Source organism: Lepeophtheirus salmonis, chromosome 8 (assembly GCF_016086655.4).
Source record: "Lepeophtheirus salmonis chromosome 8, UVic_Lsal_1.4, whole genome shotgun sequence".
Lineage (NCBI taxonomy): Eukaryota > Metazoa > Arthropoda > Copepoda > Siphonostomatoida > Caligidae > Lepeophtheirus > Lepeophtheirus salmonis.
The window spans coordinates 28076572-28104334 of record NC_052138.2 but is presented as its reverse complement, the minus strand read 5'-3'; the positions used below and the strand labels follow the sequence as shown (position 1 = coordinate 28104334).

Sequence of the window (27763 nt, the reverse complement as noted above, 5' to 3'; positions counted from 1 at the left end):
AAACACCAGTACATAGCCAGAAGATTTTTTTTTTGTTTTTGTTTGTTAAGTATCTTGTACAAACAACCTGCACCAGTTGGAAAAAAATGAATTCATTGACGAATTGGTTATTTCAAATAATTAGAAAAGGCACGAAGACCTCTACGGAATCCACATCGGGAGCGAAAACATAACAATTGTTCAAACACTAGGATACGTGAGACGTTCTTTCGCAAGGTTAGGAGGAAATTTGAGCTCTATAAAGGTGATTTTGAGCCAACAGCAATGCAAGCTGAGGTTTGGGGTGGTTAGCTACGTCTTGCCTCCTGGTGTGTTCCCCACTGCCTAAGGTTCAACACTGATGCCTATTTAGACGTGGTAAGACCAAGGTGAAGCCCTGGGTCGACAAAGTGAGGCAAGTTGCGGTTCCATGTCATACCTCGATAAAAAGTCTCAAATGGCTCACAGACAATTTTGACGACTTCATCTCGCCACACTTTTGGCCTCCAAACTCGCTAGCTTAATCAGGTGGCTTTCTTTTTTGTGCGGGGTGCGATCGAACCAAAAGGAGGGTAAACACCAAAGACAAACATATTAGTTGGATCAAGAAATAATTCTAGGATTTACCCAGGGACCACGTGACGAAGACCTACTCGCGCTTTCGGCCTCTAATATACATTTTAATTGAAGCTGGAGGCTATTTTATAGAATAAAGCCAATTAAAATCCAACAAGCATGGATGATCATATTTAATTCTGTAAGTCTGATTACTGGTTAAAGAAAAAAATCGTCTTTGAAAAAAAAAAAATCCTTTTCACCACGTATATGTATACTAATAGTTACTCACGCTGTTTTATGATGGTTGGTTTGAACTTTCTTATGACGACAATATTGGCAATTTATATATATTTTAAAGCACTTGGTGGTGCGCAAATAGGGCCGATACTCTGTCGGTTCATGTTGTACAACAGTGGTTCGAGCAATTTCGTTCTGATATAGTAGAGGTGAATGATACACCACGCACTGGCAGACAAGGTCGATACAATCGTGGAAAATATCGAAATAGACCGTTATGTTAGACATGCTAAACATGGATTATAAAACAGTTTTGAACTATTTTCAGAAGTCTGAATACAAAAAGAAACTTCAATAGGAGATGAATTTTGTTTCAACAAGACAACGGTAGGCCGCACACATCATTGATGATGGGCCAGAAGCTCGGATGCATCTACCCTACAGTAAGGATCTGACAAACATTATTGATCATCTGTTCGTATCTATTGGCAACACGCTTGGGGGTACAAATTTGTCCTCATAGAGGCCTGTAAAAATTGGTTATCCAATGTTTTTCTAATAGAGAAAATAACTTCTGCCAGAAGGGTATTATGAATTTGGATTCTTGCTGGCAACAAGTTATCGAACAGAACGGGCAGAAAAAAAAGATACTTGGCTTAAATAGGATGATTGTATCACTTCTTATAAGGCATTGAAATAAAGCAAAAAATGCAAAATTACTTTTTCTCCAACCTAATATTAAAAGAGAAAATGTTTTGTGACAAAATGAAAAAGGTAAAAGTAATAATAGTAAGGATATAAGAAATAGTCTTAAGTTTCGTCAAAAAAGAAAGATAAATAAAATGCTGTATATTTCTTGTATAGAGTATTTCTTCCATAAGTAATCCCATATACGGAAAAAGTCACCTTCAAATAAAACTCTTTTTTGAATTATATTGACAACCATTTGACAAGGACGAAAGAATATATATTATTATTTTTCAAAATCATGATTGATGGGATATTATGGGTAATATGGGTAAAACTAAGTAGATTAAAAAGGTTCGACTTCTTTTAAGAAGTTTGATATATAAAGGGTGGACAAGCTATCTCTGCCACGAAAATATTTTTTAACAAACACGGTTTTCTCTCCAACCAGTAATCAAATTTAATAAAAAAAACACAGATTCTGAAAGCTTGATAGATTGTGATTTATTTAATTTAATAAAATCACATCAATATAAGGCGAAAAGCGCAAGCAGGCCTTACCACTTGGTCCCTTGGGAAATCCTAAAATGCCTTCTAGATCCGACCGATAAATTCGTTTTTGGTGTTGCAAGGGGATTCAGTTGATTTGTCATTCAATTGTTCACCACACAAAATAAATTCATCGGAGTAAGATACGGCGAGTTTGGAGGGCAAAATTCCGTCAAGACGAAGCCCTCAAAAATTATCTAGGATTCGGTTAAAAGTTTTGTAATTTAAAGTGTTCCATTTTAGATGGAGAAGCCTAAGAAGCCAGAAGAATAGTTTCTTTATCAACTTTTTTCGAATTTCGATTACGATTACTGCGATAAAAGTTGTCATATGGAATGAAAATGACTTATTCAAAATTGCAATATTCTGCCTGGTCATCTTAAGGTCGCACATCTCAATTCAATTATGAAAAATGGCAAAAACTCTTTACTTAGTCAATATAGATACTAAGACATTTTTTTGAGTTATTTATCATCATATTATTTTGATAGACATCTTTTAAAACTATTAAAAGTGTTTCACAAGTTTATTTTTAAAATTAGCCTATGGAACAAAAAAAATTGGGACAATTTGATGATCGGGGTATAGCGCGCATCCTTTTTTTTCATTCCAGTAAAAAAAGATCAAAATTATTATTCCTTCTTTTTGCTCCATAGGGTAGTGTCAGAAAAAAATGTTATTAATGATTTTATAGGTTAAAATAATGTATATTATATTTAATAATGATTTATGCAGTGTTTTAATTGTTATTGGCGAGATAAATAACTTTTTGCATAGGTTATTTTCTTAACCGCAAAATAACTACTAGGCGTAATCGAAATTCGAAAAAAGTTGAAAAACAAACAGCCTTACTCTATAACATCTTTTTTTAAATATTGTGGAGGCTTCGAATCTATTACAATTTGTTCAAATAGAAGATGAAACGATCCGGGATTGTACCATATGGAAAGGGCAATATTTTTTTTAATCAATGAGATGGTGGTTATCATTTTTAAAGCTACTAAAACTTTGATATCAACATGTTAGTAATTATTAATTAAACATAGACATGTACCCAAGTACAAAAGATAAAACAAAACAAAGAAAGTTCCCCATTTTCTATAGAAATTCAATATATGAAGATTATTATTGATATTACAACTATATTTCTTGGTTATATATATCCTTCCTCAAATATGTCCACATAAATCTTCTGCATATTTCTTCTTTCCTTTTGTTGCTCCAATGACTTTCTCTTAAACGTCATCATCAAAGGCTTATTATTAATATTGGGAGTAATATACATTTTTATTAACAAAGCCTTTGTCATTTCACTTTCACAAAAACCCCGCTATACTTACCTAGAGTAGGTATATTGGTTAAAAAAATATGACAATGGAAGTTCCCGCTCTTTTTGTAATTGCAATCTGAAGAGTGTTTATATATTTTCCAATATAAGTAATTTTGCTTAATACGCATAACATATTTTGATTCAAAAATTCCAAGGGAGCATTACTTATAACCAAAAATAACAAAAACAACGTATAAATCTCCTTTATTTATATGTTAAGGCGAAATATCCACGAGGCAAAATAGTTTATAGCCAAATTATCTAGTGCCCATTATTTTGAAGAGAGAATATATAGACCCTTTTCACGTGACGTCAGCATAGTTGATATGGGCCAAATATCTGAAAATGGTAGATCATTGTTTCTGGAATTGACTTGCCCCATCCTAGACTTCCAAAATCCTACCTCTGCAACTAAAGTGAAGTCATTACTCGGTCTTGTTCAAATTAATCGTCACTTCCTCAAGGACTTATCTGTAATTGCAATGCCTTTTTATGAGCTTACAAGGTTAGGTCCAATGAGGCAAAGGTAAGTTTTAGACATTTTAAAAAACATATTACAAATTTTACTTGTCTTATGATCCCACACTGCCTTTTATCCTCTCTAAGGATCCCTCTCCTTTAGTTTTAGGAGCAGTGTTCTCTCAAATGGATGAGGACAGTGAGTACAATTGAGTCCCAAAACTCAGAAGGCTGAAAAGAACTACTCTCAAATCGACAAAGAAGCTAATGGTATCATGTTTGGAGTTAACCAATTTGAGCAATATCTCTTGGGAAGATAATTTACTATCAAAAACAGGCCACAAATCATTCCAGTACATCTTGAACCCTGATAAAGAACTCCCATCAGTGGACTGTTCATTGGATGTCGAAATGGGACACACAAATAAAAGGACTTAGACTGTCTATCATAAATCTATTGCTCTAAAGTCTAGTTCAATTATATATCTGACCTCTGAAATGTATTTAAAATAGGTATGCTATTACATCGTTAAACAATCTGAATTCCGTGTTCTAGATAAAAATAAACTATCACAATGGAAAGAAACGGATATTTTTCGCTAATTATACTACTTTTCTCATCCCTAATTGATCAAAAAAAAAAAAAAATAGTACAAATATGGACATTTCATTACATATTACTTATATTTGTAATTCAAATATGTTTTCATTGTGATTAAGTAGTATTCAATGCAGATGTTAGTTAAGTTTCCTTAAATTCATAAAGCTATTTGATAAAGTATCATCAAGATTTATCGGAAATTTGTCCATTTTATGTATTAAAAATATTAATTTTAGTCCCAAAATGGTATTTCCTTCAATTATGATTTAATTTATAACGTCAATAAAAATGCTCTATTAGTATAAAGTAGTCATTAGTACGTGAAAAACAAGGAGTAACACTCAGGATTTGTTGGGGAGTTATAACTGTAAGTCCTCGTTTACTCAGACTATAATTGAGTATCCACACATCGTTGTAATTCCTGCCCATATCAGGAGTAGGACTTGTGTTTATTTCCTTTATCCCATAGCTGATGGTAGCTAATTTAATGAAACGTCATGACCTCTTCTCTTAAAACATTTTTCAAATATTCAGGGTAAACACATTAATTTTTGGCTTATTTTCTTTAACATACTGGCAGATCATGTAATTTGAATCTATGAGTACGGGCAGGAGACTTGAAACTGACACACTCTTATTATATTGATAAGAGAGGTTCAGTGTAATGACTATTAGAACTGTTTGTAATTGCATTGTATCTCAAGCACTTGCTGCTTTTAATTTTTTTTCATCGGACGAGAAACCTCGTCGCAGCGAAATTCAAGGCTTAAAGCATCAACTCTTCTTCGTGTGGGTCAACATAGGTCTACAATCACCGTTATGTCAGCTTCAGGGAAGTCAATGACCACCATCGAATCAAACACCCAGCATCATCCATATGGTGCTAGGTATTGTTGCCTCCAACGGCATAGTGTTTCCCTGATCTGCTCCTCATAGGGTTACAGGCTTACAAAAATCATGTACATCGACTGATGGTCAACCTGCTTCTCTGGTTCCAGGCAAAGTCGTCTTTCAGCAAGATGGGCCCTCCCCTCACACTGCGAAAATTACTCAGACCTTCTTAGCTAACAACATCGCTTTCTGGGACAAGAGAATGTGGCCACCATATAGTCCGGATGTAAATTCCTTTGAACTTTCTTTCTGGCCAAACATCGAGATGAGGGTCTTTTGCATCCGTCATCCGAACGTTGAAGCCATCAATCCCTCTGTCAACAAGGAGTGGGCTGCCATGGACCCTAAATATCCCGCCTTTTGCAGCAATACAGCTCTCCACCTTTTTCGTAAACCTTTGGCTCAATAACCTTACGGTGGAAGGGGTTATTGGGGCGAGTAATCCTCCACAAAGATCTTCAGCCTGGGGATACTTTGGTGGTAGGCAGCACATGCCTTTTTTTACAATGGTGATTCACCCTTAGTTGTCAAAGGGATTCAGTTTTGGTGATGACAGATACCAAAGTTCCTTTGATCATAGTAACCCTTAGCATAATTTTCTTTAAAGAAGGATTAAGTAGCCTTTGATGTGTGGCATGGAGCGTATTGACTCCTTGCCCAATTTCCAAACCCATAGGAACTGTTGACAAAACGCATTGCAGGCCCAAATACTTTTGTGTTGGATACTATCCATTTTCCATTCCCATTGGACTTTTTTCATCAATTATAATTGGCAACTACTCAAAACTTCATGGTTGATTGTGAATACTTAGACCTTCCCATACATCTAATACATGTAGTCACATACTCTAAAATCCTAGAGATGTACATGGTGCTAATAAAATTACTCACACAGTCGACAGTAAATATTTTACTTATAAAATAAACAGTAAATAATTTGCGCAAACACTTTCTTCCGTAGCTTGGACAATTTAATATAACTTTGGCATTTATTGACATAGAATAACAAAAAAGCAAATTAATAAAGCTCCTGAGTCAATAAAACATCCTTAAATGTTTTATTGTAAATAAAGAGCAATAATAAATAAGTGAGTGTTAGTTCAAAAAGTGTGCGAGCAATATTGTTACATATTATATATATTAGGTGCGGGGAAAAAGTAATATAGTAATTCCTACCCTTATTTTAAAACTAAGTATATATTGTTCGTTATTGGTCACATCGGATCGTACGATAAGGAGTTCCAAAGGTGTGATTGTATACTACAACTGGACTCAATATAAATATTCAAGAACGTGGAACTTTTAACCTGCTCTGAAAAATTCCCAACATTTATTTTTGAGTGTTTTTTTCGAAAAGGAGGAAGAAAGATAGAACAAAGGTTAGCAGGAATTACATGGAAAACGTGACTTTTATGAAATCAAGAAATCACAAATCGAAACCAATTTGAGACAAGTTAAAACCCTATATTTAGCTCTATTTTTTATTCAATATGCCCTCTTTCACAAGCAATAACAGTCTCAACACGCCAGCGAACATATTGACAGCTTTTGACAGTGAAACCCCTATGTCCTTGGCGTTCCACTGTCATATTGGCAGCTCAGAGTGAATCCAAATTTAGATGAGAGGTGCAGTAGACATTCTTCTCCAAAACATTTCAAAGTGCAAAGTCTAGGGGGTTGAGGTCAGGACTGGAGGAGGGCCACATACAGGCAGGCTAGAAGTCAAACATATTATTGCTGCATAATTTTTGGTTCTTCTTGGGTGTAAAAGCGGTAATGGACGTATTGAGGTTGTAAGCAGTTCAGATGAAGATACCAACAGTCTGTACATCCTTCTCGGCACTGACACCGGCACGGAAGAGATCCGACACGCGTTGCCTAGTTTGTTGTTGCTTCGACATTTTTACACTTAGAGACTAAAATATTAATAGGTTTATATATTCATCTGTTAAAACCAAAGGGAAAAAGTTAATTCATAATATGTTGGTCTCTTTAGGCTAGAGATAAAATTTTAATCAGAGTATAACTAGGTCTTACACTTATAAATCCCAGTCGTTTATGAGCACAAACACTAGTGGTTACTATATACTTAGATGTTGGCTCTCCAGAAATTAAATAATAAGCTTTTGAAAAATAAAAAATGTTCATATTGTCAAATAGATAAAGCCCCTCCCGCTACCAAGGGAATATTTTATACACCTTTGAATAAGAAACACAGTCCTAAAGATAAAAAAATATTCTAATTTAAATAAATTATTCCAATGTCATATTTATTTATGCAAAAATTATCAATTTTTAATATTAATCCAATGAAAAAAAGTATATGAACAAAGTCTGATCGATTTATGATGTCAAAAAATACGGTCTTTGACTTCACTAACCAGACCATATCATTGAGATCCATTGGAAATAGATGAATGGTCCAGTGTTTCCGCGTTATTCTCATCAATAGTCGTGGTTGAGGGTCGTGTTAGAACAAATGGAGAGGTGAGTGGACGACGAGAATAAGGAGTCAAAGGACGGGAACGCTTTCGTTCGTCAACGGGCTTAATGATAGATTCTTCTTTACTTTTGTTATGGGTAAGGAAAAGGGATTCTTCATAGATCTCTTGACCATGAAGTCGTGAGGGACTGCTACAACAAACACTCCCCATAATGATTCAAAGGCATTTTTTGTTTCTCTAAGTTGAGAGGAAAACACACTGTTATGGATTGATTTGAATGATTTATTTATTTATTTTGGTGAAGGGGGGAGGAAGGACGAGGATAGGTATAGTGTGTTGTGCAGAGTGCACACGGAAAAACGTATTATTAAATTGTTTCATATTTAGCAAATTTATTTTTTATTATACTAGCACGAACACACTATCTTAATCAACTTATTAGCAAAAAAAAAACTTGACCCCAGAGCCCAGGAATCCGATCTTATCAGAATAAAACATAACCCTACTTATGTAACTCAGAATTCTGAACAACTTTTATTAATGTCTAAAGTCTGTATCTGTCTTCATTTTTGAAATATATCCGTTTTTAGCATTATTTTATAAGTTTTCTAAACGGGACGTACATCACACACGCATTAACTATCTTAATTATATAGGAAATATCCTATATAAATTCATCCATGATCATCTAGACACCGCGCATATGAGTCAAAACGCCATTGCTAAAATTTTTTTTGGAGGGAATGTCCGCTCTGGTTGGCGATTACAACATGCGGATCAATAGATAGGCTACTACTATCAAAGAGTTGATCAAATATCTTGAGAATACTGTGCTTAAGCCTTGTGATACAAGCCTTAAGCTCAGATATGAATATGTGATCTAGACAAAATTTCAAAATTCCTAGAAGCTCCATCGGCTCTTCTGATTTTTTTAGGTATCCCAAAACGAAATGAACTTGCACAACTCTTATTCTTAATGTTTAAATACAAGTGATGACAAATTTAACAACTAATTAACATTTTTGGAACTAGAAAATTGGTTATTCTTGCAAATTAGAAAATACCTGCTGTTCTTGTTAAATGAGTAAAAATATCATCTAATGTTGTGTCTCTCCTTATTTATTCAGTCCAGTTCAGCACAGTCTTTGAAATGCTCCTTTTGGTCGTTGAGACTGGTCCTTAAGACTGTAGGTCTTTAGGACAATTAGTACTACAAATCAAGGTAGACGTCATCAAGGACCGAACTTTATCATTTTTGAGGACGGATATGCAGCACTAAACTGGAAGGAAACTGATGACGTCTTCAGTCATAAATAAGGACGGAGACAAGACCATGATCTTCAGACATTTCTTCATCCCTTCTCTGTTCACTGTTCTTCCTGTTTTTTGACCAATATGTCTAGTGTCCGACACGTCTATCCAGTGCATCTGAATTGTTTTGTTTGAGGCAAGCCTATATCGAATCTTTAATCATCACTTCCGTTGAAGCAATACTTGTAAGGTGTTTCAAATATTTTTCATTTACATTTTATGAGCACTTTTTCATAAACACGATTTTCATCGCTATATAAGGCTTTTGTATTGAACCTACGCACATTGAGTTCAAAATGATAGTTTTCCCCTCAGTGTTGTGCACTGAGCTACGTTGCTCCATACAACATATAAGCTATTCGCAAAGAATTAAATTTTTTGGAAAGAAATTTCAAATATTGCATTCCTTAATTTAGGGGGGTCTACATCACCTCCAACCCACCCTGCAGACGCCCCTGATATATGTATAATTTTACATTGCCCATTCGGCAGGTAATGTAAAAATTTATTAGGCCTATAAAAATCATTTTAGCCCACACGCGTTGGGTGAGTGATTTTGCGATTCCTGTAAATAAATCAATTTGATTGTCTTTCAAATTTCGTTCCCATACAGGACTATTAAATAGAAGGCGAGGTTATCAAACCCCAATTTTTTTTCCATATCCACTCTGTACACTATTATAAAAGCGTGTTTGTCTAATTAATTATTGATGAGGCGCACTCTCATTGAATATCTAGTATTCATATAAGTACTTCAATTATTGACCCACCAAAAAGTACGTTGTCATTGTAAAAAACAATCAATAATTTTAAGTGAGTACGAATTCACTAGAAAGTTAATAGAGGGGAAAAGGCGAAGGGGATAAAACTCTTTACTTCTTCAGAAAGTATATGCCTATAATTATACATCCCAATACTGAGGTATATGAGTATGTAAGTTTGGGTGAAGCTCATGTCGTAACACATTCTTCAACAAGGACGGATAGACCTTTACTGCCTCACCTGCTGAATTGTGTACGTTAATTAAAATACCTTACATGCTAAAAAAAATAAAAGTAAAGGGTAGTTCATCTAAACGTTCGCAAGTCGATAAAAAAAAGTAAAATGCTCCCTTGACTTTATTTCTTAGCTAAGTTTGTTCAAATTTGAACAAAAATTAACATTATAGCCTAGATTTGATATTCAAGCAATAAAATCACAGTTAGCTCGGACTACACGTTCAGTACATCCCACTGCTTTCTTGACTGTCCGTTAGGTAAATTCCGGAATGCCTTCCTTATCTCAAATATCAGGGATCTTGTGGTGCTGTGGGTACCTTCATAGGAAACCTGTGTTCATGATTACTCCAAGCAAAATAGTCTAAAAGGTTCAAATCCTGCAAGTTAGGAGGCCAAGAACTCGGCGGAATGTGCATCATCTTGGGGTTAGAAGCTGTATCTTGCATAGCTGGTACCGAAGGTATTCATTGATGGCACGATGGATAGTTCAGCGGAACACTATGTCGATGCTGTCAGCGATCCCATTTCCCTAATTGGTCGGGATTATTCTCAGTTGTTGTTTTTGTTGTTGATATTCTTCAAAAAGAAGGAATTCGGATGGTTTTGGCCAATTTCAGGTGACGAGCCTTCAGGAAATAATTTTGAGTGTGTTGTTACCATCGTGATTGATACACTTTCTGATTTTTTGGACGAATCGAGTAGTGCAACGCGACCACTTTAGCCAAAAATGTGTTGTTTATTTTACAAATCAAATAACACAAAAGTGGAAAAAAATTTTTGCTCCTAATTCCTGTATATTGCCATACGAAGACATAATAAGGAACTGACGCGGTAAAGTGATATTCGTACCGGACCGACTCTCCATTACTGTATGTGTGTATACAACCAGTTTGTGGGGGTTGGGAGAAGGGCAGAGAAAATTATGAACGTTTAAAAGATGTAATCTTTATATTTGATTCATGTTTGTAACCTATAAATAAGGTCTATAAAAAAAAAAGAAACCGTTATCTTATCATTCCAAATTCAATTGTCAATTGGATCTCAAATTTATTTTTTTATTATTAACAAAGGCTCACAATATCAGCCATTTGTTATTTTAAATTTGTTATGTTCAAAATAATACTATTGAAAATAATGTAAAGAAATAATCAATTTAAGGGAAAAATTATTAAAAACTTTTGAAAGACTGTATATTGTATTACCCTTGTGCTCAGTGGTACACGTATCCACAACGTTTACATTGTTAGTTTTTTTAAACAGATACAAAAGTGAGGCCTCTTTATGTTTACTCCACGATTTTCTACAATTGATAAAAATGTAAATCCATTTAAGGTAAAATACATTGAACCTTTCCGGTGATTATTTATTCTTCAAAGTTTAGTTTTTTATAAAATAAAATGGGGAGGGGATAAAATGTATTACTGGAAGGAAAATATTTGGAAATTACATTTAAACATATATGTTATTACAATATAAATATGAGGCCGGTCGGAAAAGTTTCCAATCTCACCGTGAAGATGCCAGATCTAGTAGATAAAAGCTATTCACATATATTTAGCATCTGTTGACAGTAACTCACCAAAGTTTCAGGCATTTTGAATCTTGTAACTCTACAAGGAACTACTCCCCGTTATGCTTCTATCTCTGTAACCCATCCCTCTGGTATAAATGTTTGGAGTTATAAAAATTAGATTTTTTTCCACAAGAACACTCACATCAGCTAACTCAAACAACTGGTACATAACTACTACGCTTTAATACATATGTAAATATGATATTTACGTCGTTATTATTTATTTTTGGTTGAAATTGATGTTTCATTTGAATTTTTAAATCAAAATATGGGATCTTTAATACCATAAAAAAACATTAAAGGGTTGTTTTCTCTTGGAATAATGATGGAGTTATGCTCAAAATTTCAAACCCTACTTTCGGAATCTCACTATGTAATGTGTTTGCATCGTTGACATAATAATAATTAATAATGATAGAAAAATCAACAAACACGACAGCAATTCGATTGGAAGAAGTGCTTATTACTTCCCCCCGTCTCCGTTATCAATTATAATTCAATATGATGGATTATTATTACAAACAAGCATAATATGAGGCAAAAGCAGTGAATTACACTTAGTTATGATCCAAGATGTATTAAAATAAGAGGCGGGGGGCTATGCACTTTTCAGAATCCAACCGGTGGTGTGATACATACAGACAACCGCCTATTCAACTGTGAAATTCTGGATCACAACGAAGTGGAAATAACTACTCTTTCCTCAGAAACCATTAAATGTTTTTTAAAGTGATAAATATTACGCATTTTGATTTAAAATTCAATTTCATTCAAAAATAAAAAGGACGTTTAGTTATATATCTATTATGAGGAAATATCCCTGTGGCAAAATGGCTTTAAGGTAAAATAGTTTAAGGAGAAATCACCTAGCGCCATTCACGACACTACATTATATGGAAAAATGAACAAGAAAAATGATGGCACAAAGCCTTTTTCCATTCTGACTCCCAACATTGTTATTTTTCTCTGCGTTTTTCCCATCTCTAAAGATATATACTTCCCTCTTCCTTTATTTTTTAAGGCGCTGACCTTTAACAACACGCCCTTGTCCCTACATTGTTATTCTTAGATCAAATATTCATGCAGTTTTTAAGATATTTAGCAAACATTAAAAATGATGCGTTGACATCCAGACAAAAAAAAATTGTTTATTAATATAGATTTAAATGAAATTGTACAGAAAAATAGGAGTATCAGTCACACCCTAATGTAATCAAATCTATTGAAATCTATATATAATAAGTTTTCTTCCAAATATATGTTTATAAGCAATAAATGATGTTTGGGGGTACTAGAAAAATTGCCAGTTAGATAAATTGCCGAGAGAAAATTGCCCATATTTTCTTCAAAATTTATGATGAATAATAACACATTAATAATTCGCTTAGTATTATTTATGACAATTATTTCAACATATTTGCTTGTTCCATCCCTCATGGGAGTACCTTCAAGTGTAAGTAATATTATTACAATACAATTTACTTGCAATTTTTTAAATTCAATCCAATCTTCTATTAAATGGATCGAGAGGCTTGGTAAGAAGGGGGGGGGGGGTTAAATAGCTTTTTGCCTATTAAAAATATGATTGAGTATCCTCCAACCTGAAATTGTCCCCCGGGTCTATTAGGGATTGTTATAAACCACCGCCAATTCATCCAATACATCTAAGGAACCCCTCTAATATCAAAAAATGGTTTAAGTCCTCGGTTTGCAAATTCAAAACTGCAATTTTTCTTTGATTTTACGCAATTTAACTCTTTTTTTCTTATAGATGCTATGGAAGTGGTTTTTAAATATCCAACACTATCCCCCGGGGACACAGGCCAATCCAAGAGTGGAGAGTATTCAACCATATTTAAGAGGCCCTAAGCTTCCTATATTGCAATAATATTACTTACACTTGAAGGTACTCCCTTGGGGGTATGCAACAAACCAATATATTTAGATATTTGGCATACATAATATTCAGCGAAATTCTAATATGTTATTATTCATCATGAAGTTTGATCAAAATATGCGCAATTTTCCTAACTGGCAAATTTCTCCAGGGAAGTTTTACGCGTACGGTTCTAGGGTATGCAAACACAAAGAAACAAGGCTTAGAGGAGAGAATATTAAAATTACGTGTTTATACATATATGGTAATATAATACCCAATCAAGCGTCGAATAAAGAAACGAATAAAATATGTATTATATTAATGCGGGTAGTCTGTCAACACAAACGCAATCTTGAAATAAAATCAACAAAAAAGGATAAATTTCCAATTATAAATAATAGGACAATTTTTGGTGTAGCAATTGACAAAGTAAAACTATGCTTCATTGCCCTATGGACACTTCCCCATTCCCCCTATCGTTTGTCGTTGAGTCTTTAGGTCAATTTTTGCAAGAGTATTGGGCAAAGAGGCAAGTAGAGCTATGAAATAATAATTTACAAAATCCATAAACGATTTGTATAATAGGAAAAGGTACATAAGGCAATAAGGCATTGTTCTACTTTGCCCACTGCTCCACCAAAATCGAACGATTTTTTTTCTTTTTTTTATTCATAAATATTACGTTCCCATATTTCATAGACATATAGATCTATTTCAGTGGTCCTTTATTGAAACTCCAGTTTATGGAATGGCTAGAACTACCTAGATGCCTATAATTACCTTATTACCTAGAACTATAATTAGTGATGAAAATTGTGTGTGTTTAGAGCATGGAAAAAAAAATCCGAAAATCAATATGGTAACCCTGAAATTTGAATGTTTTGGAGAAGAGCAGCTTAGCTGTCATGATGTTTCATTAGAACAGCTAAAATTAGGAGGGAGAGAAGGACTTTTCCTAGACTTACTCCGATATCTATCCTCAATTATACTCGGAGTGGAACAATGGCTTTCAATTTGAACATGGCCAGAAAATCTCGGGCTTCACACATAGATGGCGTTTTTTTTATTCACCTAAACTTCAATTAGTACCAACCTTCGAATGACAATTTTTTCCTTAGTGTGTGAGTTATTGTAGTAAGTGTGACACTACATCTGGTTGTTTTTTTCAAAAACATTTCGTATTTTAATTTTGTCTTCCGAACGAAAAAATATTGTAGTACTAAACAACAATTTCTTCATTTGGAGTTAAATTGAAGATGACGTCATCGTTAGTAGTTAAGTAATTATTTCACATTAGAAATAAATGTCGGGTTGGAAGGTTGTGGCCACGGGCTTGGCAAAATGAAATTGCAACGACAGGCTTTCGGGCTAATACAGAACCCACCTCTAGTCTGGATTGAATTTATACTCTTTAGCAAATTATCGACAATTTCTATCAATAAATTTTTCTTATTCATCCCTTGGAATTCAAACAGAAAATGACTCATAAATTGATAGACTTTATTTGAAAAGACCACAAAAGTCTCTTAAATAAAATAAATGCTCTTAATTATCAATATAATTCCTGGGTATCATGACTCACCACACAAATTTGAATACAAGTCCTATAATTGATTTAAATATGTCTATGAAATATTGGGCTGTATGAATACATTTATTTTGTAAAATAATTAATTAAAATTTTCTCAATTTGTTGAACTTTATTCAAGATTATTTAGATGTTGACGTACCACATATTTAAATAATATTATGTATTATATCGATTGAAGAAGTGAAACAACTTACGATAATTGATTTTTACAACCATTTGAGTACTTTTGAAGATTTCGAACCCTCAGATGAGACTTGAAAGGAAGGATAGAAGTAGAATAGAAAGAGAGAGAGAGAGAAAGAATGAAATTCATACACTGTAATAATTATACATAAGTCATAATATTTTGCAGATTTCCTGGGCCTTGAGCAAAAGTAGATATAGTGACTTTAAATTACTATAAACTCACATTAGTTTAGGAACACTATATAAATAGAACGCTCACTCTTATTCCCTTCATTTTTTTTTTGACCAACTTAAGGCAATTTTGTTCGTCAACGGTCATTTTGGTCTCTAGGAAATTTTTGCCTATGAAATCTATTTCGAAAGGAGTCATAGACACCTGACACCTTATTCATAGCTACGATCTCAGTTGAGGATTGAAGAAACCTAAGAACTCCATTGATAAATATAATAAAGGAAATTTTCAAAAAGGCGGCAAATATTAGGTTAAGTAAAAAGCTAGATGTCTTTAGTGCAATATATCTCAAGATTACTACATTGCATCAAAATAAGCTTAAGGTATGCTTAAAAGTTAAGCGTACACTTTAAAAAAAGTTCATTTACAGTTGTGTGTTTGGTGAAGACAGTTCAGTGTTACAACGTTCCAAAATGGAAGTAAAAAAAAGATAAAATTGGATACATTCCTCAGTATCACTACAACCAAGGTGAAAAGGCGGAGAAGGGGGCCGAAAAATATAGTACTGTTTATGGACTCAATACATTAATGAATGCAACAGCAAAGCGGTGATTCCAACGATTCCCTTTCTGGTAATATACACGGTCTTGTAGGCCAATAATCGAAAATGTCTAGAGTATAATGGAAATACCTTCAAAATGGACAAAATTTATCCAACAAAACGAAATATATTTGATCTAAATTGGATAATCCTATCAATGTTAATTTTATTGTCAAAATAAAGCAAAGAGCGCTCAAATTTTTTTACTTCACCTATTATATTAAACAGCAAAAAGATAGACGGCAAATTACCTAAAACGATTTTTTCTATCTTACTATTTATTTAATAGTTATTAAATAAAAAAAGAAGTACAATTAATGTAATGAATGCTGTAAATAATTAAAAATAACTCTAATTCCTTCAGACATTTATTATACGAGCGTTTTAATTTAATGATCTCTTTAATTCTAAAAACTATTCTACTTAAAGTAAGATAAAAAAATAACATTAATCAAATCATGCATTTTAAATGTATATGTGATAAAAATTACTTTTGGATAATTAGTATTTTATGGAATACAATTCATAAGTATAAAAAATAGCCTTAAGGTGGTCCAAAATATAGGAAAGAAAAAAGAGAATAATGCACACTGCTTATGTAGAATATTCTTCGCCTTGCTATATTTAAAGGTAGGTATAATCTATAGAGAAAGAAATATCAGCTGACAAAAGGGGATGTCTCATATTTGCTTGTTTTTCTTATCTTAATAATTCATCAGCAATTTCAACTAGAGAAAGGATATTCAAATCTGATTGTAATAAAGAGTTAACTGTTATGTATTTAATATTTCCTTACATGTTCTTACCTTCTTGTATATTCGTCTATGTATTTAAGTACTATGTTTTACGTATTACAAATAGTCTCGTATTGTGTAAATAAATTAGAGTATAGTTAGAATACACATGATCTTATAAACAGTGTTACATTATTCCTCCACGTGAATTCTTCTCCTCATGTCTCTCGGTCATCCTGGATCTCTCCTACTATAAATAAGCTTGTGTCTCTCCCTCGTCAAGACGCAACATTAGCCCATCAACTTTTCTACTTTAGTTGACATTAAAATTATGTTTATACCCAGATATAAAATAATATACAGTAATTTACCTTGACATACGAGTTTAATTCGTTCCTGGGCCGAAGTTTGTACGTCGAGTGAAATAAATTGACAATCGCTTACTCCTAATGGCGAGTTGTCTCTTTCTCCGTCAAATAACTATCAAAAACCACTCGCCCGAGTGCTTTCCATGACTATCATTGGTCACAAATTGGATTGAAAATGACAAAAATTGCTAACCTTTATCAATTCATTAAAATTTGGGGTGCTTAATCAACTTAAGCAAAATGTTCAATCGGAAGCAAGCCATCTTTCTTGGAACCAATACGCAATTTTTTGCACAGAGTCTACACACGATGTATTCTTGGTCCAATAAGGAGAAAGTAAATTCTTTTACCCTTAAAAATTCGGGCGAGTGAAATATTGTCTGGGCAAGTGTTAATAAGCCGCATTTATTGAGCCAGCCAAAGCAATATATACCAAGAGATATGGCTTTAAAAAATAGAAACTTTAAATGGAACTCTCATTCCGTCACCAACTCTAGACCACCTCGCATCTTTGTTTCTACGCTTTACCATAGTTGAAATTCATTGATGCCGACTAGTGTTGTGTTTTTTTTATTTATTTATTATTCTGTTAAATTATAAAACTAAATAACAATATAATATATTCGTATTATATTGGGGGGGAAAAAAATATTTTTTTGCAAGATATGTGCATCAATCTCAATCTACACCTCATACATCTTATTTGGCAAAATAAACCATCGTGTTTTTAGGAAAAAATCCAAGACCGGTCCCAATGACAGACAGTCCTAAAGACCGGACAAACCCAAATAAATAAGGACCGACACAACACTTCTGCCGACTGAAAATTTTAATCTACGACATCCATATTCCCCCAAACTATCAATTAAAACCCCTTTGTTGTCTCTTAAGTATTCCTTTCTCTATGGTATGACCCTACATCAATATTATATGTATATCAAAAAGAAATAAAAATATTCAATCCTGCCTACCTTAAATTGTACACTCCCAAATGAACATTTTAAAAGCATTACATGCCACAGAGGATAACTTCAAGCAGTACACAACAAAGCGCACTTATTGCTTCAGGCCCATAGTATAAATATATATAAAATGAACTACAACTATAAACACAGAGATCGTGCAGGCTACTACATAAATACTAAAATGACTAAAGCCACAGGTTATAAAAATACATATTACATAAGACATTGGAAAGAAAGCAAGTCATTACTAGGGATGTGAAAACTGTGGAAATTCTCTCGAGTATACATTTAAAAAATAAAATATGTTGGTAAATTGTAGGGAAGTGAAAATCTTTTAAATCCTCCAGAGTGTAAATTAAAAAGAAAATGTGAATCCTAGTGTAAAATTTTGCCCGCACGTCATACTTTCTCTTTCTATCTTGAAATTGGAGACAACGACAGAGGATAGTTGCACACTTAGTTTACAGTCTATAATCAGGGTCCTTATTCAAACTTAATTATTAGTTACCTAATAATTTGTATTAATATTATATTACATTAATTATCATTTGATTTTGTGATAATTTTATGGATCATAATTGTTAGAATAAGTTTACAGGTAGGAGGAGTATCAAATCATAGAAGCTGTTACTGTAAATTTGACAATTATATTTGACATTTGAGTCAATAATTATAGGCAATGATATCACTGGAGCAAGGGAATTTTGTTTTATTTATATTTTCTTAAAGGCAGAAAGTAAAAATTTTATCGTTACAAAAATTCAACCTATTTTATATAAATTAAGAAGTACGAAAACTCCCCTGCCTATGATTGAGGTTAGTATTGATTGGATTATAATTAAGTTGAAATATAGTTATAGTTGCACTGCTTTACAAAAAAAATTTTTTTTTTTAAATTACAGGCTTTCAATTCGAATTTGTGGAATAAGTTAAGATACATACCCAAGAATTTTAACAATCATTTAGATCCCTTATTTGATTTAAAAGACTTATATTGGCCCTGATATGGCCTTTCAAATCTATAAAATAAATCATTTCTCATTCTTATACATATAATGATGATTAGTTTTTGTTATTTTAAGTACAATTTCTTCACAAAGGATAAAAAAGAATAATAATTTGTTGTGAGAAATTGAAGATGATTCCTCGTAGAATACAAATGTAATCATAACTCAATTTTGAGAAAAAATATTCTATCTTGCTTTTGTGTTGACGGGCCACATACATAAAAAGCTCTTCTCCCTACCCAAAAAGGCCCCTTTCTACATACAATTCAATTCAATTAACTAAATTGTTTACAGAGGATGAGAATATACAATAGCCTTGATTCTGAATGGTTCAGTGAACTAAAAATACATAATATTACATTATATATATAAACAAAATGAAAAATTGGGTACCGCCATATTTGTACATAAAAATGAACATCAGAGATTAATTAATCAGTTTGAAAGTAGGGGGAGACTGGGTATAGTTGAAACAGTTTTTGCTTTTGGGTCAATTACTCCTAGTTGTCCAGACAACAATGTGAATAAAGCAATACTGTATTTCTTTTGTTCGGATTCAAAAAGTTTTCTTTTGTTTCCTCACAAGGAAGAAATCTGTTTAATCGGAGCCGGTTAAGAATGTTGACTTAGAAAGATGGCCTGAAAAGTACCCGACCTAACAAAGCTACAAGTCTCCTTGTAATTCTAAACACTTCTCCCAGCAATGCTCCCATCTCTCTAACCCGTCCACATAGTACTCAGCGTTTTTCTCAACAAAATAATTGTTCAAGAAGCACATTTTTTTTGGCTCAATTACTCCGAGTTGGATTGACTTAGACGCGTCAAATTTTAACAAATCAAGCCTTTACCGGGCTAACCATTATTATTTACCCATTTCAACACGCAAAGTATTGAAATCCATGGTAAGATCCTGTTTTAATTAGGAAACAAGTTTTTTAACTATTAATTGAAACCCAAAGAACATGTTTAATTAATGTATCCGCCCTCAGAATTGATAGTGAGCTCTAGGCGATGGCGAAAGCTGCTACAGACCCTCTGTAGATACATAGCACTCATAGAAGCCCCAACCTTGTTGAAAGGCGTCTTCAGTGCGCTGGTGCTGTTGTGGCGGCTCCTGCAGGCCTTAGACTCCCCGTGCACCAAGATGGAATAGTCTAGGGGGTTAAGGTCTGGACTCTGTGGTGGCCAGAAGTCCTTTGCCCTGAAGTAGATGTTCACTTGGAGCTACTCTTGCGTTTCCTTTGCAGTGTGGACAGGTATTCCATCTTGTTGGAACAACCAGGGAGAATTGGAAACGATGGTTTTGGTCTCCAGAATTCCACGGAATTAATGGTCTTCCCGTTGGATGCAACCAGGTCTAAGATCATCACTGAAGGAGGGTATTTGGTTGTGGAAAAATATCAGTGCTCCTCTGCTACATCCCCAAATTTCAACACTCTAAAATTCTGTCTGTTGAAGACAGGTTCAACAGTAAAGGTATTTTCATCAGAAAATATCACAATGAATCTGCAGGTTCCCTTAAGGGGGTTAGGATCTTTTTTTGCACGCTCTACACGGACTTTTCTCTCCTGCTCAGTCAACAGAGCCCAAGGAATATGCTTTCCTCCTTTTTTAGAGTCCTGAACACCACTGCTAAATACTTATCCATCTTCCTGGTCATGTCATTAATTGAGAAATTTGGCTTTTTCTTGAAGGTACAGTTCAGATGGTTAACAGGATGCTCCAAGATGGCCTTCTGGGATAATACCGCGAGAAGGAGGGCTGTGCTCATGGTGCTATCTAGGACAATGTCTTTCTTATCAATGTACAGCTAATTAAGTGTTCTAAAACAGTGCTCAACGGAACATTGTAAAAAAGTGACTCTTAGCCTCTCAAAATTTGCATAATAGAGATGAGTAAGTAATAATAGTTCTAATTAGCATCAATCCAATTTTCTATCCAGACAAACTGGTACATGAATATTTTTTGCAAGATATGTGTAAAATTGCATTGTCCTTCGATGTCATCTTTAGGTCCCATATCTCCATCAAATTTAGTCAATGTAGATACTTAAAAGTCATTTTTAGTTATTTTGCATAAAATATTTTTTCTAACCTAGAAAAAGTATTCCATATGTTTGTTTCTGTTTTTTTTTTAAATTGTTCTATTGAGCAAAAAAAAAAGAGAAAACAGTTGGGAAAATTTGATGATCCTCGTATAGCGCGCATCATTTTTTTTCATTTTCAGAAAATAATGATCACATTTAACTTATGTTAGTTTCCCTTTTTGCTGACACACCTTATTATCACTTTTTATAGGTTAGGATAATGTCTACCATAATTATTTAATGCAAAATAAGGATTAATGCTGTATTTTAATATTTATTGATGAAATAAAGAACTTTTGTCTCCTTTCAAACTTTGAACTAGATGTGCTACACAAAGACGACATTGTCAGGCAATTAAATTTTGCATAGGTTATTGCCTTGCCAATTGACAACTTTTCCGAACAAACCGAAATCAAATTTCGAAAAAAGTTGAAAAACAAACCGCCTACGAAATCAAATTTCGAAAAAAGTTGAAAAACAAACCGCCTACTCTAAAATACTCTTGTCATATATATCTTATTTGGGTACTAAACGATCGACATTTTTAGGAAGACTTCCTACAGTTAAGGATGGATCCCAAAGACCAATCTTAGAAATAGAAACAACACTAGCTTATTTTTATGAAAGGCTTAATTGGATATTATGCATGACCTTCTCTTGGGAACTTTATGAGTAAATGTATGTATATATGACATCCTTTTTAGTCCCATTTTCATTCAATGTTTATCCCTCAAGTAAGTCCCTTGACAATAAATAAACTTGAAATGTTGATAATGAACTGCATCCCTTAAGGTTACACATTTCTTGACATCATTAAGTGTTCATTACTACAGAGTGTTCCAGATAAATTGGGAAAATCTTTAAAGGCTTATAACGAACAAATTAGATGTGGTAGAACTATAATTTTTTTATTATTGTAAGGATAAGTTTGACAATTTTGCCCCCACGTCATTTTTTCTTTTCTTTCTCACGGCATAAGGTCAAAAACAAATAAATATAAAATATATTTTATTGTCAGCTATCGATGTTTCTGCTTATTTTCCAAAGCGGGAGCGAGACTTATATTATTACTAAAATAAGACTCTTTTTATGATCAACTGACTGTTAATTAATTTTTTTGGGAGGTGAGGGGGGAGGTATAAAGTGAATTACTGCTGTCAAGAGGAGAATCTTTAATATTTGAAATAGTATAGGTGTAGGGAAAACATTATAATTATATTTAAATTCATATATATTTATAAAACAATTAAGACCAAAGATAGGCGAGAATGCTTACTTCGGAAGTAGAAATTAACGCCACAGCAATATATTACAGAATGAACAAAAAGAAGAAAGAGGGACACACAACATCAATTTTTCATTTTCTAATTTTTAAACATAGTTGTTTCAGTACAAAAATAACATCCTTGCATAAAATATAATTAGAGATGGGCATAATTTGTTAAATTGCGTAAGCGTACAAGCCACGCCTGAGAGAATATCATATAACATATGACAATTTGAGAGACGACATATCCGGCAAGAGAGATCATTATAAACTATAAAGCTCCTTGATTGCTGATAACTTTTTAATTTTCAAAATATGGTAAATAATTGATAAAGGCATTCAAATTTTTGCTCTTATCAACATATGTCTTTTTTTCTTATTAAATTTACGCTCACCGCAATATTCACATCCCTAAGTAAAAGTGATAGAGTTGTAGAAAATATGAGCTTCCAGTATACTAAAAAAAGAAACCGAAAATTAACCAGACCATTTACAGAATGCTTGAGAGAAGGGCAGGTTAGGTTGCTATAACGTTTTATTAGATTATATGGAAACAGCTATGTTAATGAAGGAAATTAACAAATTGGCAGGGAATACTACAATCCTCAATTCTACTCTCAGTCCAACCATAACTTACACTTATAACTCCAACGTCTATTATGAGTACACGCAGTAGTGATTGCTTTATCCTTAGATGTTCTCTCTTCAACAATTAAAGAATAAGTATTAGATCTTTAGTAAATAAATTGTTACCATGTTACATTTCGGTTTCTTTTTAAGCATACCGGTATGTCAAATTTTCAACAATTCTATCTAAATTAGATCATTTTGAACAAAACACCTAGAATTATCTGGGACTGGAGAGTAGAAAAACAAAAAATAACCTTTACTATCTTCTACTTACTTTGTGCAAGGAAAAAAAACCGACCATAAAAGAGCATTTTCACCCGACGTCATTAATTATGAATTCAACTATCTCGTTATATTTAAAAAAAAGAAAGGTTTTGTGATAACTCTGACAATTTGAAGAATTCTTGAGGGAAAAGCAGCTTAGTCGTTATGACGTTTTATTAAATAATACGCAAGTAGCTTTAAGACATCGAAAAATTACCCCAGATCCCACTTCCTATATACAGGATTGATCTTATCTAGTGGTACACATTTCCTTATTTTCAATTTTTCAAGAGTAAAATTTAAACCATAGATTTTATGAGGACTTGCATTTAACAAAATAATCTAAAAATAGTACTCGGCAAAGCTTTTATTCAATATGTATGTCCTCGGATCTACTAATTGACACAATAATAGGCTTAAATCCCTTGCAGACCTAGACTATACATTCAGACTCGAGTTTGGTCGACTCCTTCTTGATGTAAGCCTCTAGAGACTGGACACTCTTATGAGAAGTAGCACATAACCTCTTCTCCACTCGCGCTTAGATAGAGTAGGCCAAGGGGTTTGCATTTGGAGAGGAGAGATACACATTTTGAGGTCCTAAAAGAGCAAAAAAAAAAGTTGTATCTCAGGAAGGCATAGGTCTTGGCGGTGAGATGACACGGAGCTACGTCTTGAGGTAAGACAAAGTTGTGCACGAACTTAAATAAGATCAACCCTGTATCAGGAATTACTACACGATGCTCAATTCTACTCTCAGCCCAACAAGAGCTAATGCGTATAACTTCCAAACAACAACTCAGTGTTATTCTCCGTCTTTCATGAGCATACCCACTAGTTATTACTTTATATTTTGATATTCTCTCAATCAAGAATTCAATAATAATGCTTAGGGGAAAAAATTGTTTTTTTAGCATACCGGTTAGTCATATTTTCTACAACTCAATCTATAATATATCATTTTTTTTTAAATAAAACACTTAGAATTTACAGGGACATGACGAATAGAAAAGCAAAAAAGAACCTATATTATCTTTTACTTACTCCGTGCAATGAAAAAAAAACAGTCCAATTCAAAATGGGACAGTCAAACTCAAAATAAAAACAGTATGAAATATAAAACAAATTATATCCAAGACACAGTTTTCATTAAAACAAAGATTGGAAAACACTACCAATTTTTGTGAGTTATTAAATATAAATCTTACAAATATAAGAGGATGACTACATTTGTAAATTGCCCGTCATCGGACACTCAACGCAAGGATGAAAATAAATATAGTTTATCTTTAGTGATGAAAATCGTGTCTATTGTGGGTATGTTTAAAAAAAAGACCCGGAAAATCAACATGGTAACCCTGACAATTTGAAGAATATTTTGAAGGAGAGGAGCTTAGCTGTCTTAACGTTTCATTAGATCAGCTACAATCAGTTCTCACAAGGAAATAAACATAGACATTACTAATAATATCTCCAATGTTGACTCTCAATTCTACTCAGAGTCCAGCAAAGACATACAATTATAACCAAGCAACAAATCCTCAAGGTTACTCTATGTCTTTTATGGGCACGAACGAATGTTAAATCAGATTTTAAATATAATTAAATGAGGTAGAAAAGGAAGTTCACTACTCAGGAATTAAATAATAATGATAACAGCTTGGGAAAGAAAATTCACTCTTAAGTTTGTCAACTAAAAAAAACCCAAATAAACACGATTTACATCAATATCTATCTTCCTGACGTCAAGTGTGCCTTGCGTGGAAGAACAAAATGATGACTGATAAATTTTGTCTCTTATGTACCTGGGTATCAACAAAACTTGACGTTCCATTCAATTTTTGCTAAGCCTTATGAGACAGTCTTATTTTTTTCATACATGGATAAAATATCATCATCAGGTAAATAAATGGTAATAAGGTTAACTTTTGTTCATTGTCCAGACCCTGTACGCTGTACATACAAACACACTTACAAAAGAAAACTAGTTAGGTACACATAGATATTACACAAACATCAAAATAAAAACTCACTGAGTGGCGAAATTATTCTTCAAAATGGTTTGTTAGTCAAAGCTGTTTGACTAATTTAGAGCCTATAGGTGTAATTAATCAATTAATTATCCATTACAATATATGATTATATATATTATATACATAAATATTAGTGAAGGAAATTAGTTTTTTAAATCTCATTATCACATTAGGGGTACACAAACATTCAAAATGACCGCAAACTTTACATGCAAAAGTAATGTTGTCTTTTGGGGTTTCCAAAAAAGGAAACACAGACTGAGACTTTACTCTCCATGATCAAAGCAATAGACTTTAATTTCAACTTTTGAATTGAAACTAAATTAAAAGACAGGCTACTCGAACCTCGAATCTACTGCCCCACTTCCATATCACCAAAAAGTAACAACCAGTGTCATGACAGGGAAAGTCACGTGTAAATTTTAGTTTCTCTACGCAATAGATTACCAAAAGTTTATTTGTATTTCAGAGCTTCTTCAGATTTTTTTCTTTCTTTCTTAGTTTAAAAAAAATGGGAGATTTTTTAGGGGAAAAAAATAATATATAATTATTAATTTGAGAAGGTATTAATTTTATCTTCAAGGGGCAATTTTTAATAAATACTACAGTAGGTCTGCTTCACCGTTTTTACAGGATATTAAGAAATTAAAATTATTTTAGAATTCACCTGCTTAATATAAAATAAAATATACACGATAAAATGTTAAGATTTTTTCTCGCTCCATATTGGTGTTATATCTTTGCACCCATTTTTTATAAGGAGATAGAGGAGGTTTGCCAGGGACATTAAAAAATTAAAATTAATTCGGAACTCGTCTGCTTTCCTTTATAGGAGATTATAAGGTCTAAAGAAGAAAAAATATTCAAGTTGAACTATTGTTCGCTTATCCTTCATATTATTGTCAAAAATCCTTTGTCTAATTCTCTCTTCGTTTTTTTTCTTCTGAAAACTTATAATCTTTTTTTTTAAATTATGCACAGATACATACCAACATGCACGAAAATCATTCTAAAAATTCAACATTCTTTATTTTTTGTATTATATGAAATAGTTTTTTGTTTTTCAAAAAAATGATTCTCAGAAAATACTATTTAAAGGTCGCCATGGCCCTTGAAGACGAAAAAAAAGGCAACACGAACTGTTTATGGAGCCTTAAAAAGCTACAACACGCACGCACACACAAAGACATTCGTATTTAATTAACAGATTTTATTAATTGACAGTTTTTGAAAAAGAAAATAATAATATTGATTCCTTAAGTTATTTGAAATGACCTTTTTTATGAACGATTTACAATTTTTTTTTTTTTAATAATTCACATTTTAAAATTTTTTGAATATCCTCCCGAATTTGACGCATTTTTACTCATTTAGAATAGTTTTAATGATTTAAATAGATTTCCATGTGTTGACCTTAATTATACATTAATCTGCTTCGTGACTAGGCTCGTAAATCAATTAGATCGTGTCAGCGTACCCGGGCAGCCTTGATTGGTGACCATACATTTGCAACTCGTCTTCGGTTCGTAATTTAAATGAAATAGTATAATTAACGGTCTGATATTATATTAAATATAGATATTGGGTCGGAGATGTGTGAACGTTCCACTGTATTATCATATTTAAGCCAATTACAAGTCATAGCACATTGTTTATTGTAATAACGTGTTGAAATGGAAGAACATTTCATTCGAAATTTGAAAAAAATAACCAAATTTATCCAATTAATCAATGGAAATTCAAGGAAATATGGAAGACAAGTTGATTCGATTTTTCATTATGTAATTTAAATTGAATGGTCGTTTTTAAGGCTTAAACATCTCACTTCTGAGATTTATTATGTTATATATATGTTGCCCGTCAACACAAAAACAAGCTATAATTATTTTTCTCAAAATAGATTGTTGATAACATTTGTAATCATCAACGACGAATGATCGTCAATTTCTATCAACCAATTGTTCTTTTTAACACTTTGGGTGTGTTTGCAAAGTGCACAACATAAAGGCGCCAAAATTGATCGTCACAATAAAAAAATGAGAAATGGGTGGATTTTATTTGAAATGGGCCATATCAGGACCAATATAAGTCTGTTAATTTAAATAAAGCTACTAAACTATATCTAAAATGATTGGGTATCTCCACTCATCCCACAAATTTGAATACAATGACTATAATTGAGTGAAATAAGTCTATTTGAAAATGGGGCTATATATGAAGAAAAATAGGTAAATTGGGATTTTCTCCGGTTCTTGATTTTTGTTCAAGATTGTTTTCATGTTGATACACCACGTATTTTGATTATTACCTTTACAGCTATTTTGCTTCTAGGATACTTCGTCTTAATATATAAATAAATGAGG

At 33.0% G+C, this 27763-nt stretch overlaps 1 protein-coding gene across 8 annotated transcripts in view; it reads right to left on the bottom strand.

Annotated features, from left to right (window-relative positions):
- Trax (Translin associated factor X) overlaps positions 1–27763 on the bottom strand; it is a 117166-nt gene that overhangs the window by 23775 nt on the left and 65628 nt on the right. For 2 of the 8 annotated variants that reach the window (XM_071890465.1, XM_071890463.1), the window contains exon 4: positions 15282–15340. The exons of 2 other annotated variants lie outside the window; for them this stretch is intronic. In XM_071890465.1, the coding sequence (XP_071746566.1) occupies positions 15282–15303 (22 nt within the window). In that variant the 5' untranslated portion in view covers positions 15304–15340. Of the gene's footprint in view, positions 1–15281; positions 15341–16842; positions 17001–18119; positions 18138–25400; positions 25463–27763 lie in introns of those variants that run through there. 4 more of the 8 variants (XM_071890464.1, XM_071890468.1, XM_071890466.1 and 1 more) reach the window with 4 other exon arrangements.